Here is a 17,409-nt window from a genome sequence, read left to right on the forward strand (position 1 = left end):
ATTCATTATTGACTTTTCTTCTCTTTGAAAGAGTATCTGCCCACATAGTTAAAAAGCAATTGTCTGTAGATTTCATCTTCTCCATGCAGACATATGTGGGTGAGGAGTATTTAAACTGGTTGTAAACTCAAGGAAATAACTATCAATTCCCTCATTGCTGAAGACAGATTCAGGAAAAAGATCAAAACTGAAGAGAATATGAGATTTTCCAATCTAAGAGGGACAAAGGAATGTGATGAATTTCCAAGATTATTGGTGTGTTTGTTCTGTTTCTCCCAGCTACGTATTAGTGTGATTTGTGCCTGTTTGGCCCAATATGCTGCTGGCTAAGAACTATTGTAGCTGTATTAAGAGTTGTGCTGAGTTTTGGAAGACTCAGTACTGTTACTGGAAATACTGGTTACATAGCTTTCAGACCCCTTTGAGCACATCACGCTCCATAAGGACAGCCCATGTATTCCTTTCCAACCCCATGTTGCAAGTAATGTAAAACAAATTGCTAGCAGCTTTGTGGTAAAGGAGAATGTTTCTCTCTGGTAGTCTTTCTTCTCTGGTTCATGTTGCTCTTTTTCACACATCTCTTTCTCTGCATATGGGGGTGGCAGAACATAGGCTTACAGATAATTGAGCTTGCTGTTTGTTTCCTGATGAGCTCCCACAAACATATTTTTAAATCCTTGAATATGGGTTGCTGGCTGCGAAGTTGCATATATTTGTGTAATATATATCACTTCATTCCATCTACACTTACCATTTTTTTCTCCAGAGTGAAATTCATACAGTGTTTTGTGTTTGCTATAAATACACATCTCAGCTGTATTTCTATCCTTTGTGTCAACATTAAAATTCCCTTGTTCTATGTTTAGCTTGAATAATTACCAAACCATTTGCAATTAGAACTCTAGGATATGACCTCACAGTGATTTATTCCTTCGTTTCTTTCTGTATTTAATGCATTTCAGATACTGAAAATACCAAATCTTTGTCCTTTTATTTTGATGTTTATCAGTAATGGAAACATTCCAAAACAATCAGCCAAATACCTATGCTTTGTTCATTTATTGCCTTCTCTGAAGATAAATTGACTGTACTCAACTCTCTTCAGCATTTTTCTTCACCTAGATATTATTGCCTTGTGCAGCCACCCCAAGGTGACTGTTATCACTTAATTAAATCCTTGCACGCTGGGAAGAAAAAACAACATTGTTCGTTCATAACCCCAAGGAGGTGTGCTTTTTTTTTTTTTTTTTTTTTTCTCTTTAAGCCACTAAGCTTTTTCCTTGTTTTATTAACTTATTCCTGGCTACAGCAAGACATACTTTGTTGATGAGCAAAAGGTTGTATTAGCTTTTTATTTTCTGGGTAAACTTATCTTTTCTCTGGGAAGAAAACTGTGGGCATTACAACAAAGAAGAAAAATGGGTTCTCTCCAAACCCTGCAATTCTAGTAAAGGTCTGTGTAAACATCAAGCCAGTAAAGAGAAACAGGGGAGTAGCAGGAAGGAAATGAGAAAATAAAATGCAAACATAAAATTGGAACAAGACAAAAAAATAAGATGACGTGTATATACACAGAGAAACTACTGCAGTGCTAAGGGAAAATTGGCATAAGGAATAGTAATTCTGAAGAGAAAAATATATCAGGGCTCTTTATGGTAGTGTCTAGGGCAGCATCTTTTTATTAGCCTCTTGGTTAATGTCCTCTCTCTGTCTATTGATTTTAGACTACATAACACTTGCTTTTACCTTTGCATTTTCTTTTCCATAATGCATAATCCTCCCTGAAAACTGTAAGAGGAAATATTGCAGATGAGCCAGTCATTGAATATGTGAGATCTGTGATTTGTTTTTAAGTTGTTTCAAGCACAGTATTTCATATGAGAAAGTTCATTTGAAGTAGTGAGTTGCCAGAATATGTACAATGGTTTAGATGCATATTGCTTGTTTCTAGTCCATTAAATGTAGGACCAGAAAATAGGTTTATCTACTCTAAAACTGGGGCTCAAGCAACCATATGTATTTGTTCATGATGCTAAATCATTTTGACACCTGCTGTGTTCAACAAGCATTTGCAAATAATAAATGTGATTTGAAGCTGTGGTATTTGCAACAGCAGTTTATGATACCATTTTTATAGAAGCATAACATTTCAGTGAGTGATAAGAAAGATCTTTTAAGGAGTTGGATAATCATGATTTTTGGAATTAATCACTTATTATCTGTAGACTGTAATTATTGTAGGTTAGAGACAGTAGTACAAGTTCATATATGAGACACAAAATATTGATAGATTTGTGCAGCTTTGCTCCAAATCCATTATGTCTGTACTTTGTATCAGAAGTTAGTCTCTGGAAATTCCCTTTGCCTGATAAAGTTCCACCCTAACTTCTGGGATTTCTTTTTGTTCTGTGCATTTAAATTCTATTCTGTGGCTTTGCAAATCAGATTTTACAATGTTTATACAGCTTAAATTTCTGTCTTAGAAATAACAAAAATCTTTCAGTTTACCTTTGCAAATTAACAGAAATGCTTTCCAATCTGTGTGGAATAGATTTGCCATCCACATATTTTAAACTACGCTCAGGGCTTTTTGTCTAATCTATTTTGTCTTCAAAGCCTGTAGATTTATAGTTATCTGCACATCTTATTGAATATATTTAAAAGGTAACTGAATCCTCTTTTATTTGGAATAAAGGCAATATATTGCAAATTCATCAAGACTTTAGGTTTGGTTTGGTTTGGTTTCAGACTGCTATTAAAGAGTGGTTTAGGAAACACTAATTCTGCAGTGAATTAGGTTTTGGTGTCAACAGAGTGAGATTCCTCAGAAGGAGATAGTTTTGGCTTGAGTAAGAGATTTTTTTAGGAGTTTGCTGTAGGTAGGATCTGATTTGTAAATTTGGGACACTAATTAGAAATAGTTGTTGTATGTACATACTTTCTGTTTGCTTTCCAAAACTGATTTTGTCAGATTTTTTTCTTTCCTTGTTCATTCCCTATTGGAAATTCTAGTTCTACATTTATTGTATTATATGAGTTTTTTTATTAATTTTCTTACTAGTTTTTGATATCAGTGGATGGTGTAGCAACTTCATTGAAGGATTGGAAAATGGCATAGGAAACCTGTGAGAACTTGATTCCAACAAGGTTTAGGTGTAAATATATTGCAAGATATATTGCAGTTTGAAACAAGGATGATTTAAAGTTTCATATGCCATTAATGTCCATCTTTTAGGGGTCAAAAAGTGTTCTGAATTTCTAAGCACTCTAGTGTGTTTATTTTATTTTCCATTAAAATTTTAATTTAGAAATAAACCCAGACTTAAGTACAATAGGAAATCTCCTCAAGCTGAATTGTAATCCTGCTAAGGATTGTAATTAGGCTGAAAAAACTGTTTAGATTTTAAAGCCTAGTCAGAACTCAAACAATCTTCTCAGATGTGGAAAACATTTGGTTATATTTCTGTTGCAGTTATCTTGTGTGTGTGTGCTTCTGCTCTTTCCCATCTGGTTTGAAACCAGAGTCAGGGAATGACTGATAAAATACCATTTCTTTTTCACTATAGTGACTGAAAACAGATTGAAGAAATTCAGATATATGTCGGAACTCATTAAAGCATGACCACTTTATTTATTTTAAGTTGGAGGGGTTTCTGCCAATTAAAATGGCGAATTTACATGCAGAAGTCTATCTATACCACTTCTGTTTGGTGTGGCAGGCCGCATGTTCATTTGGGCATGGCAATGGAACTGAACTGCAAAGACATTCATATGGCAGCATAAAAAACACTGGCAATGCAGTGTGACAGGAAAAGGGGTAATAGTTTTAAACTAAAAGAGAGTAGATTCAGAGTAGATATGAGGAAGAAATTTTTTATGATGAGGGTAATGAAACACTGGCACAGGTTGCCCAGAGAAGTTATGGATACCCCATCCCTGGAAACATTCAAAGTCAGGTTGGACAGGGATTTGAGCAACCTGATCTAATTGATGTCCCTGTTCATTTCAGGGAGGATGGAGATAGATGTCCTTTGAAGGTCCCTTCCAGCCCAAACCACTCTATGATTCTATTTGATTTTGGCTTAATGTAGTTTTTCAGTGATTTAAAGAAAGGGAAAAAGATGGAGAAAAGGTGAAGAACATGTATGTTATTGCTTAAGGTCTTAAAATAGACAGTTCTGAAGACAGGAGACAACTGCAAATATATGGAACTTTGTTGTATTATATGATTTTTCTTTAGTAATTTTAATACTAGTTTGTGATATCAGTGGGTGTCTTCATTGCAGAATTGGTAAATGGTGCAGGAAACTTCTGAGGGAGAACTTAATTCCAACAATGCTAATCTTGAAATGTGTGACAGCAGAAAGAAGAAAAACATCACAGTGAAAGCAAAAAAGCTGGGATGCTACACTCACACTTTAAACACTCTATGTGTAAAGCATCATAATAAGAAATTAGAAGTGTTTCCTTGGTTTTCCCTGGGTGATTCTGAATAACAGGAAAATGGTGCTAGCATTTGATTTGGCAAGAGGAGTTTTCTTTCATCACTTTCATTTATGGAGGCACTTCTACCACAGTCGTATTAGGGAGACTAAGCTTCAGGTCTCTTACAAATTGGAGTGAATCAGATAGTAACAGAGGAGAGCAATCATGTCAGTACCTACTTGGGACACAAGATACAGCATATAGATTGTTGACATGTGCAATAAATGGTGTTAGAATTGGTGATGTCAAGACTTATTCAGGGCTCATTAGATAATGCGGTGTTGTGGATTACTGGCACAACAACAGCTACTGTACTCTGCACTTTTAAGGAAGTCTTGGGCACCCTTTGATGAGCAGGTTACTGATACTTTATGCTGCAGCTGATCCAGGGCACCCCTTAAGGGAATAGCATAATAATTAGGCTGCACACTAAAACCCTGTGTAAAAATACAGAATAACATTTTCTGTCTCTAAAAGGAAAAAAATACTATTAGTTGAAACCTTGTGTTTCTGGCTTCTGGACAAACCATAACTCACTTACCAGTCCCCACACTAGAGAATAGGATTTTATTATGGAAATACAAACAGACCCTTAATTATCACAGCAGTCAGAGGTGCCACTGTAATATATTAGCTTGTATTTTAAAAAGAGTATAAACCTTTTTCATTGGAAGAGCTGCTCTGTGTTGTTGATATGCTTGAATTTATGCAATGAGCTGGTGAACAGCAAAATCCATACTTATCTTTATCAACACAGGCATTAGAGGTGAGCTTGGGGAAAAAAAAAAAAAAAAAAAAAAAGCAGGGAGGGAGGGAGAGCAAAACACAGTATTTCTTCATAGCCTAGGGTGAGATTAGAGACCTGTTGATGGCAAACCTACATACTGTCTTCTCACCTGGTCTCATATTCCAGCTGTGAAACAGAAGTGGAAGGTCAACAAAGCAATAGTGTTTTGTAGTGGCAAACTGAGTTGATTTCCTCACATTCATTCAGGACCAGACCTCCAGTTCCCTCAGGATAATTGATTTCACATAAATGTGTATTTCCCACTTTTGTGTGAAATGTACTTCTGGACTGAAGCACTGTAAGCTCAAAACCCTTGTACAAAGTATTGCAACCCAGCATAAAGATATCATAAAGATATCAGCTTTACTGTGAAGAATGTTGATGTTGTGGATAATTATTTCAGGGGAAGATTTTGAAATATTTTTATTATTTATGAAGTATCCAATTTGTTTCGGAAATTTGTTTGTCCCATGTAGTTGCAGTGTTCCTGTGTTCCCTGCACAGCTAAGTGAATGGAAATCTAAGCTTCTTTGAGAACGAGAATAGCACAGCATAGTTTTGTGTAGATTTGCATCCTGTCTTCTACTGATTTTTGTGACTTAAGACAGTGTAACCTGAGTATTTTTCAGTGTTCAGGACATTTGAAAGGTCTGTGTTCCATGATGTCTAATAGAAACTCATAGTCCAGCTTTTACTGCTGCAAAGGGTCTCAGAGGTCTCATCTCAATTTTAAATCCATTTTCTCTAAACCTGTAGGAATTTCTCTAAGACCTCTGTTAAACTTGGAAAAAACTAACCATGGATTTGAATGCTGTTAGTGGGGTAGGTAGACAAAGACATGCAGAGTAGATGAAACAATCTTCAGAGTTGCAAGAACCGCTTCAAAATACAAACCTTAAGGGGTTATAGTTTTGTGGGCTTTTTTTCCTCTCCCTTTTCTTTTCCATGTCTCAATAAACCCATATTCTAGTAAATAGCATGTTCTGATTTGTGTCAGTCCAGATGCGAGGATTCAAGTCGCAAGATTAGGGATTCAAAAGGCAGTAACAATTCTGGAGGCTTCTGTGTACTGGTTTTTAGTGGAAAAGCGATTGGCTGCTTTAATTTAGCCCAGCTGTCTATGCATCCTGGAAGACTTTAGAGGGAATGTGTGTGGAGCTGCTCCACACTCCCATAGGTGGAGGAAGAATGGGTATAGCTAAATGATCTCCTGCATTAGTTCAAGGATTAATGACAGCTGGAGGAACTCTTAGCAGATTAGGACCAGATTCTGTCTTCTTTGCCTTATAACATGGAATAAGAGGCTGAAGATAAGAACATGAGTTTTTAATTTTTTTTTCCATGTAACTTAAAGGGTTACAGTTAGAAACAGCACTGTGTTGGGTAGACTATGGATTTATTGTTAATGTTCTATGTTCTTATTATATCTGTATTCCATTGTCTGGAAAGTATTCTCAAGATGTTCTTCTTTCAAGAAGAGTATAAATCAGAATGATATGCTAGTCAACTCAACTCAATTTCTCATTCAAATCTATTTTGGTTGTATGTATTGCCATCTAATAGATTAAATATGCTAAACACAAGCCCCTCATCCTGTTCTTCCTTGAACACAACCTCTCTGCTTCATATGTATGAAATTGTGTGAGGCAAGTGAGAACACATATTCAGGTCTGGGATAGAGGTCGAATTCTAGCAAGCCAATTGTCAGGATCAATCACCACAGCATCTGAGTACCTCTTGAGTGCACAGATGATATTTTAAGAGTGAAATTAACTCTTTATAAAAAATTCTTCCTTTTAGTTTTTTCACCTAGGTTTTTGGACAGCTGATATTTAGCTACCTTTATCTGTTTGCTTTCACATAGTGTCAGGTTGTGTAGATTGACAGAAAAGCTAACCAAACATGCAAGTACACAACGAATATAAGATCAATTTGAATTGAGCTTACATAAACTGAAATATTTATACATAGCATAAAAGGGCTTCAAATTTGCAGCTTGGGAAACAATAGCATTCACAAAAATGCTTTTTGTTCCCACAGTTAATTTTGCTTCCACTTGCCCAGTGTTTCAGTCAGATCAGGTTCCTGCAATCTCTTGCTGTGTGGTCTGAGGTGCGGGTCAGGAGACTCAAGCCCTCATTCTGCCAGCTCTGTGTATCTTAGCTCCTGCTGCTGCATCACCTTACTCTTTCACTTTTGGCACTTATTTAGTGAATTTTATGCAGCTACATACTTTGTCAAGTCCTTTACTCAGGGCAGCACCTCTCAGTGCAGAAATGCATAGCTGATTGTAATATTTGTACCACCAAAGGGCAGGAACCACTTACATTCAAACACTATGTATTCAAGAAAAAGGCAGTCCACAGATGTACACTTAATCCAGACCCAAAGTGATCAGTTTCTCAAGGGGAGAGATACATAATGTAACCTCTGTATGACAAGTCTCACCCTAAATAAATAAACCTGATTGCATTACGTAGCATGCAGTTATTGACATCACAATCTCCTCTCCAAAGGGTCAGGAGCCAGCACTAGGAGCTCTAGGAATCGTAAATAATGAAAGGTTAGGAACTCATCAGAAATCATAAAGATAAAAGTTCAGTACTTTAATACATGACTTCACAGGGTGGTTTGAGATTATGCAGCAATATAGAATGGCCTTCTAGAAAAAATATTTCTATATATGGGGTAGAGATTCCTAAAAGTCATTTATTGCTTTTGTACTCAAAAAATTGTCAAACTCTTAAACTCAGATTTTTTTTTTTTTTGGAACATCCATCACTTAGAAATTTGTATTCTTGCTGTGATTCTCAAACTTACCTCTGATACTTGTCAACATATTATCAGCAAACACTCCAGGGAATACATCTTAACAACTCGACTGCCACCTTTAAATATTTTTCTTGCCTCTAAACTTTTCTACACTTTCTACTTTTGCAATCGTTCTGTTCTAGAATAACATATGCTTTTTTCTAACCAAGTAGTAAAACTGCCACTGCAAGTTTTTGCTGTTTTGGATGTATAAACATATTTATTCTGTAAGTCTGCGAAAGACGCATCAAGGGAATCAGTAAAGTTTACTCCTCCTCCTTCATTTCTTGGCTTTGAGCTGTAAAGCAGACCTCCTTATTATTGACAAATTTATTTTTTGGCACTCCCTTGTTGTCATAAATTGCATCCTGACCACACGAGCAAAGAGCACGAAAATGACAAATTAGGAAGCTGGCATCGAAGTCCATGCTAACCACATCCTTTGAGTTTGTCCCCTTACCTCATCTCTTTTACTGTAGTTGTTTTGGTGCCAAATGCATGCTGCCTTGTTGCCAAGTATGTGTTATTAATTCACAAGGAGTCTATGGTCATATAGCCGTATAAGTGTTATGGTGGACTGTGATTGAAAAAATGGCAGCAGTATGAGAGTTGAAAACTGGGATTTCTATGTGTTTTATGTTGGGATTTTTGCTCAGTGGCAAAAAGCTTGTAGCCCAAGGAAAGCTGAAATAATTCCTATGTCTTTTTAATTTTTTTTTATTTGGGCTTTTGTTTGGAGGTGGATTTTTTGTTTTGTTTTGTTTATTTGGGGTTGGTTTGTTTATTTGTTTGCAGGGGATTAAAAAGATGGAAGAGGACAAATAAAGCTTTTAGAGATTTGTGTAAGTCATTAGATGATCAAACTTCAGTTGCTCATTTTTATTCATGTGTATCAAATGTATCCCATGTAAAATCCTATTTCCCAGCACAATACTCCAATTGTCTCATAGTACTTAATTGTGAAAGCCCAAGGTCAGATTTTCCACCTAAGTAGTTATGCTTTTGCATGTTTGTTGAGGTTGCTGGAGGATATTGCTCTGATATCTTAATAATGAGAGCACAGAAGATGGATACTGAGGCCAGATTTCTGTTAGCCATCATTTATGCCTTTTATTTCATTTTAACCCTTCATCCAAAAATGGTTGCCATATGGAACTGAAACTTGCTTTTTTGTTTCTTTCTTTAGGAAATCATATTTTTAAGCCATGTTGTGATTCGATCGATAAATAAATAATGCAACTGTATGTACATTATAACAGAGGGCCTATGTTCTTTCATAAATGTCAGTTGCAACCAGTGCTTCCTCTCTTTTAAAAAGGGTGAAAGATTTTTGCAGTTAACGAATTTTGTATGTCTAATTGGTGACAGGCTTTGTCCTTAAATAAATGCTCAGGTCCAGTTATAATATCACTATGTTATAAGAATGAAAAATTCTAATTAGGATGATCTGTTTTCCAGGAAAAAGTTTAGTATATCAGTTAGTCTTTTTTATCAGGGGGAGCATTACCTTCTCCAGCCCCTAACTCCTGCTCAGAGCCTGAATGAGAAAAGCATCACAGATGCATGCTGCATTGGACAAAGAACACATGCATGCATTTAAATCATGTATATCTTACTTTTTACTGATGTAATTGTGAAATATGTCCTTTTTGCATTCATAATTAGGGGGTGGAACAGATGGTGAAGGCTTAGTTTAAAATAATCTGTCATTAAAATAACCTAGCCTACTGGTAATTCTTCACTCTAACTGGAGTTTAGGTCAGGGTAACAGGGTTTTTTGAAGCATTGGAATACACTAGAAAGAATTAGGGACTTCATGGGTAGTGTGAAATATGAGGATATTCTCCAGAAGGACACCGTAGTAAGACTCCAGTGAATTAAATTTGCCTGTAGTGGGAATATGCAAAAATGGCTGGGACAAAATTCCTCTGACAAATATAAATCCATTTACTATGATGCATTATACATAAGTGCATATTCGGTCAAAGTGGTACACTGGGTTTCATATCCTGAAAGGAAATAACCTCACTATGCTTCAAATACTATAAAAGGCAGTGAGTATTTTGGGTTAAAAACCTGTGCTTTACATTTTTGTATTATTCTGATGTCAGAGGATATATATTATAATAATTTGCATTATTGTTCTGGGGTGCTGTAGCTAGTGACTTTTAAATCTGAATCTCACTTCCTTCATGTCTACCACATTGACTTGCTTGTATGTGACAAAGAAAAATTTGTATCAGTCCTGCCTGGCTAATTTAGAACAGTTTTCAGGAAAAAGAAAACTGGTTCAATAAATCAGATACTTGCATGTCTTTAAAGCATTTATTTTAGTGTTCCCTTCAAGATTTCATTCTTTAACAGCTTTGAAGAGAGCATATAGATTTCAGCATGGTATTATGATAAATCTTCTTGAGGAGGGGCAAGCATTAACATTTGTGTCGGTTCTTTTTCATCTTAATCCAACCTTGGTTAATAATCAGAAAATTCTACATAGTGGGTAAGAAGATGTAATTAACCCTTTGACCCCAGAATCTTAATTGGTGCCTGTTGAAAACAGTGGGGCAGTTAAAAAAAAAATAAATTAAAAAGTAGCCTGTGGTGATTGAAACAGCATAATACATAATGGTTTTCTGAAATCAAAAGTAATAGAGAGCTTCAGCTTTAATCACATTTTGCATAAAGCCAGTAAGTGTAGTTTTAAACAAGAAGTTGCCAGTCTACCTTAAATTGGATTGTGCTCAAAATTGGCGTTTGGGGTCACCCTGACCCTTTCTTAGCTGCCACTAGATGAGATAGGAGTAGGTTTATGACAGTCAACTTCATTTGTTTTAAAAAATAAAAGAGAGAAATTAAGTCGAGAAAATTTTATTCGTATTCATGGTCTCTCCTTCGATGAAAATAGGACATTGCAAAAACCCAGTTACCTTTTCAGACCCTATTTGTATAGTATAGTTAACTCTGGAATGTCCAGAACAGAAATCCTTCTGCCTGTGAACTACATTGAAACTGTTCAGAAATTCTGGCTGGAAAGCACTGTGGTCCTCCTTTCAAAAGAGATATTTGAAATCTGACTCAATCCACTACCCTTCTCTCATTTATTTTGCTCTTAATTATACATAAGTAATATGAATCATACATCCAGATATTTCTCATTAAAACAAAATTGTTTGTGAATATGTAGTATCCAGCGGTCTCACATACTCTTCTCCAGTATATAACATGTGTTATGCTGCCTTGCACCTTCTCTGAAGTCTGCTGCTCTCTTGGCATGCACAAAGGACGTACGCTTTATGAAAAATTGAAAAATTTCAACACGCATTACTTAAATAATAAATATTCATAAATAATACCTATGAATAACGAATGAGGCAGTCCTTCAGAACTACTGTTTGACCTGTAAAAGGAACAACAACATTGTCACAAAAGTGGTCCGTCGCAGCCCTTTCATACTGGTGGGAGGAACTGCCTTGCATTGGAAGATGGCTATTTCTCCTCCTATTTTTATTGTCATTTTTCTTAGGTATTAGAACTTGAGCTTAGTACTTGGAGCTTTTGTTTTAAAGTCTTTGTATTTGGGGCATGAAAGGAGTTAGGTGTCCATTTGCTGTTAATCAGTGGCTCTTTCAAAATACAATTCAGTAAACTTCCTCATTTTGTTCTATTGAACAAAATGCTGAATTTGGTCAGTAGTTGAGCATAAGCATAGCTTCAGAGAGGTGGAAAAAGAAATTGAGAAAGAATGACCATGACTCATTAGTCTCAGCTGGCTTAATGAACAAATGTTATGTCACAGAAAGTGACTAATCACATCCAAAGGTGTTGGTGTGCTGCAGTGGCCCTGCCAGTCCTTTGGTGCTGCCTCCTCCGTTACCTCCCTTGTAGAACTTGGGGGCAAAAGTAAGGAATATTCTTCCAGAAAGAAAGAGAAAAAAAGACTAAACAAGTAAAGCTAATAAATTAAAGCTATTTGAAGGAAAGGAGAGGATCACAATTAATGGCAAGGAAAGGTAGCAAGTGCTTAAGATAACTAACACTTCTCACTTCAACACCCTTCCAGTTGCTGATGACTTAGAAACTTTAGCCATGGAGGCTGAAACTCCTTTGAACATGAACAGCTATGTCAGCTAGTTTTTTTATATTTTTCCAGCAAAACTGGTTTCAGACAATTTCAAAACTACACTGAGTGAAAAACTTCTGCCTAATCAATACTCAAAGCTTTCTTCAAACTTGTGTTTCATTAGGCCTGAATTCCTAAATAAGATGATGTGCATAAAGGAAGCAGAAAAGACATCAGTAACTCAGAGAATTATTCTTTCTGGTTCTTTGAAAACTTTGCCCAGATATGCCAGATAATTACACACTAATGCAGTGTGCTAAGCAGACCAGACCATAAATGTGCTTAAACTTTATGTCATTCTCTCGAGTAACAGAGCAAAGGGGCCACTCAAAAAGCTTCATAAAAAACTGAGAAGAGGGAACTTGTTTTTATATGATACACAAATAACCTATGAAACATCTTTCCTCAAGAAAGGAAGTGATCACAGTCATGCCAGCTGCTAAGAACAGGTTAGTAAGAAACCTCTGGTAGGCTTGTCATTGCCAGTATGGATATTCCACTGTTCTGAAGCATCTCTGTACATACTGTCACACCCAGGGAAGCTGACTGCTGCACACAGGCCTTTAGTCTGAGTCAGTGAGACAATTTCTTGTTGTTGGTGAAGAATGGAGTTCTGTGTAGGTAGCCAGGGAGACAGTGCTGTGGTTCTCAGCTCAACAGAGGGTTAAACCAGCTTCCTCAAAGGAACTCAGGACAGAGAATCAGGAATACTTTAAATAAGACCTTTAAAGATTTACTTTTCTGAGTAAGAGATTGTACATAGTGAGAGAGATCAGATGTGCAAAGGTTTTGATTGTCCTGGCGTTGATCTAAGTTTGAACTTCACTGTTCCAAATTTTCCACCTGTTATTGATGTTAAAAATTCGAGGAAGTGATGTTAATAATTTGAGAAAGAAATGATGATGATTTATAAGAGGCCATAAATTACTTGCATAATATAAATGTTTTTACATGAAGGAGATCTATGCAGATTTACATTTTTATTAATTCATAAATATAAATTAGAGTCTTTTTTAATGCAGTGTCTTTAGTGAGGGTTTGTTTTCCATTATGCGGTCTATTATTTTTAGAAAACTCAGATTTTGCACTAATTCCACCACCTACTACCTCAGAGAGGGGTGAACTTTTACCAAAGACAGCTTTTGACTAGCAGACTGTTAGAAAATAGTCAAGAAGCAGAAGAATAAAAATATTAACATCCCTCAGAAATCACAGTTGTGTATTTGCAAAGGAGAGATTACATGATTTTGCCGTTATGTGTCTCCATCAAATTTATGTGCTTTTTCCTTCCAAAACCAGGCTAATCTCTCAAATGCTACAGTTAATATTTCTTTTACACATTCTTTTATCACAAGGGGATATTTGGGATGGGATTTTTGGGATTTTTCCTTGTTCCTCCCAACATTTGAACTGTTTCTTACTTTTTGGAGCTGTTTTAGCATTTCTAATTTCTGGAATTTTGTGATTTTACTTTTGCAACAGTCTATCATTTTTTGCCAAAAATCATCCTCATAAAAGGCAGAAAGGTAAAGACATGCATTGTGGATGAAGGTAGTTTCTTCCTAGTGAAGATTTGCTCCTATTCATAGAGGTATACTCCCTTCTGGATGTGCAGTGATTTACTCTGTGTCAGTTTAGAATATACTCCTCAGTTTATTAACTGCACTCATGTTTCAAAAAGTATGCATTGATCGCTGTAATTGTATTTTGGTTTTTGCAGTTGCAATGGAAACCACATCCAAAGACTTGAACCTCTCAAAGAAAAATCTGATCTAGACTTTTACACCAAAAGGATGAAATTCATAGCATTTCTAGAGACCTAAGCTGTAAACATATTTGACAGTAATCTGCTGATTGGCTTTGTTGTCTCACAAAAGGAAAATGGTGTCTGCGTATATGCGTGCATGTGCGTGCGTGTGTGTGTAATCCTCAATTAATTTACAAATTATTGAGGTCCACAGCGATTTGAGTGATGGCAGGATTTTGTTTTCTCCTTTTGAATTTTTGGAAATGGAAATTCTCTGCTTTGATTCTGAGCAATGGGGGATGATTTTTTTTATATACACTGCTCAGTTGGAAGGTTATTTGTTTCCCTTATTTGTTTCCTCATGAAAAAAAAAATGAACATTTAATTTTTTTTCATTTTTTTCTATCAAGCAAATGATAAAAATTTTATACAGTATATGGAAGATATAAGCATGGGAGAAAAATAACTTAGTAATAAACTTATCAACTTGGACTTAATAATATACTCATATGATTTTTATTAGTATGTATACAGAATACAAAGGAATTGTCTTAAGGATTCAAATTAAAACCACTCTCACAAAAGTCAGAATATTTTCCTCAGTTTATTCTGTGAAGCCTTTGTTTGAATCTATTTCTATTTGTAGTTTGTAATTCTTTATTAATCTATTCACTTTTTCTTCCTTCTTATTCTGTAGTCCCTGGATGGATTTGTATTTGCACTAAATCAAGAAGGAAAATTTTTGTACATTTCAGAAACTGTCTCCATCTATTTAGGCCTGTCCCAAGTAAGTACACGCTTTCAATTCTAGAACATAACTCTGTATGATGCATTCTTCTGTTTATTATTATTAAGGAAATAATAATTTGGCTTCTGTGTTTTCCATGGATTATTGAATTAGCTGTTTAAAGTTGCATCCTGTTCATCCTGAGACACAACTGAAAAATGTGTCTATAGTATTGAATGTTGAGGTGTGTAAGAAAACTTTTTGCCACAAAGGATCATTATTAATTTATTGAGAACAAATGAAGTTTCTTTTCTCAGTTTTTTTGAACTTTAAACCTCTATACCTGATAGGAAAGGGACACTCTAATAGTGCTTCCCTTGTGTCCTATTACTGGATGTTTATGGAGTACCCTGCATTATCCAGGGAGCTGACACGATGACAGGGAGTCATTTGGAGTCAAGAAATGCTGAAAGAGGCCATTAAAATGTCTTGCAGGGAGGGTTCCAACAAGGACACATTTTGATGCTTTCACCAATGCTCACTAATATGAAAAGATGAATTTATAAAATATAGTAATTTGGGGGGTTTTGGTTTCAGATTTTTTTTATTTAATTGCTGACAACTGTTTTTCAAAGATTAAAAGGTAGGACAGAAGTGGGGCAAAAGTTAGTTGTTAATGCTTATTCCTGATCCTGCAGCATTGAGAAATGTTTAGCCAGGATAGCTTCTTTCTGCTTTCACTTAGAAATGAAGCAGAAATATTTTGCATGATGATTTTCAGAGACGGACCATCTACTTCTACTGCAGTCAACCTGAGGAGGAAAAAAACCCTGAAATAATACTTATTTCAGCTACTTTAAATTGGGACCCACACAGCTATGAGGAAGCAACTATTTGTATAGGCTACTTACTGTCAGTTTTTCTGGACCCCACCAACAATTAAATGAGAAATATTAATATTTAGTGACCAAAAAACCACTGATTTTAAATATTTTCAGGTGAGAATATGAATAGGGGCTCATTAAATCCTCAGAGAACATGCAAGCAATTGGCTGTAATAAGTTCAGTAATTGTTATTTTGTGCTGGCTTTGGGAAACCCAGTGATAGAAATGGAAACAAGAGCTGTTTCTAGCTCATATCAGTATTCTTGTCTCTCATTAAAGTCCCTCATTTTGTAATAGACTTTAATCCCTGACTTAATCTGTTTGGGAGTTAGTATCAAGAATCTCACATTTTGAAATTGGTGCACCACCATGCTGCTAATACAGTAAAGAATTGGAACTTTAATGTTTATTATTGTCTTATGTTCATATTAATCTGGTTTATGCATAGTATCCAACAAAGTCTAATAAGCCGGTAAAGAAGAAGGATGGATAATTATTTTAAGCAGGTAAATGCTAATTAGGAAACTCCTGAAAGGCATCCATTATACACTAGCTTAAAACAAATTTTACAGCCCTGGTTAGTGGTGTAATCCAAATTCTGTCAAGGCAACTGCATTTTCTGTAATTGAGATGTGTATGTTTGCTTTGCATAACAGATGGCTCTGTATGCTTAGACTGATAGCTAGGAAAATAATAATTGCATTATTCTGGCCAAAAGAATATTAGCTCTTGGGTTTTGGCCATTTCAGTCAGTCCTCCTGCCAGCACAGCATATGCACATATATGGATTGGATTTTCAAGGAAATTGATGCATCTGGAATAGTGTGGCCATCTGAAATATCATCTGTTCAAGAAAAATTTGGCTTTAACCCTATGTTAGTCTCTTGTTAAAAGCATTTTCTGCCACTGTCTTTCAAACTATAGAGTTGATAAATCTCTCCTTACTCTGAACTCAGATCATGTTGTTAAGACTTTACACTCCATCTTGATCCATATGCATTTCAAGAAAGGGTTCAGATAAGTCAAGCAATTTTCTTTGCATGTTAGAATATTGGGAATATCAGGGCAAACATTTTCATGTGTTCACCACTGAAAGTACTGATGGAAAAACTACCAAAAATCAGAACCAGTATTGTGGTTTTTCATAGAATAATAAACCAAACGTACTGAGATTTATTAAAATGTCTGAATTTTTTGCTTTTCTTCTCTTTTGTCTTTATGGAGACATTTTGTATTTCTAAGATCTACAGTATTTATATATTTTTGATACATTGTTCTCTTGGTACAGCATTATATCACTAGTCTCTTAATAATTTTAAAGTAAGTGCTGTCACTACCTCCTACTAAATCACTAGTCAAAGCTTATTAGTTGCTAAAAATATTAGCAAGTCTATCCCTAGAACCATTTCTCAAATATACATGGAAATGCTACAGTTTTCACCACACCAAACTTAAAATTCTTGTGAATTCTGAATTTCTGAGTTGGTGCTATGTGGTAATGTGGTTTTGTATTTCTCACACTGCAAATAAACATTGATATACCCTATGCTGATACTTCAAAACTTTATATAGAACCTCCTGGCAGTGTTGCACTTAAAGGCATTATGATGTACAGTATTATTTGAAATAGCTTCATCAAGTGCTGCCTTTGGAGTCTTACTTTCTAGTCAAATTATTTCTCCAAGACTTCATCCTTATTTGGCGTTGTTTTGGTTATTTTTTTAGTTTTCATTTTTTAACTAGCATGCGTGGAAATAATGTAAAATATATTTTGTATTTGCAAAGCAAAATCTCATGTCTCCTAGATAAAGGAAAATAGTTCTTGTATTGAATCTCAGCAGGTGACA

The 17,409-nt window shown here is 35.5% G+C and overlaps 1 protein-coding gene across 1 annotated transcript in view; it reads left to right on the top strand.

Moving 5' to 3' along the window:
- Nucleotides 1-17,409, top strand: part of NPAS3 (neuronal PAS domain protein 3) — a 595,500-nt gene that overhangs the window by 400,871 nt on the left and 177,220 nt on the right. The window contains exon 4 of the mRNA XM_041484137.1: nt 14,648-14,737. Within this exon, the coding sequence (XP_041340071.1) occupies nt 14,648-14,737 (90 nt within the window). The remainder of the gene's footprint in view (nt 1-14,647; nt 14,738-17,409) is intronic.

The sequence above is a fragment of the Pyrgilauda ruficollis genome, unplaced genomic scaffold, assembly GCF_017590135.1.
Source record: "Pyrgilauda ruficollis isolate IOZ18807 unplaced genomic scaffold, ASM1759013v1 scaffold63, whole genome shotgun sequence".
NCBI classification, from domain to species: Eukaryota; Metazoa; Chordata; class Aves; order Passeriformes; family Passeridae; genus Pyrgilauda; species Pyrgilauda ruficollis.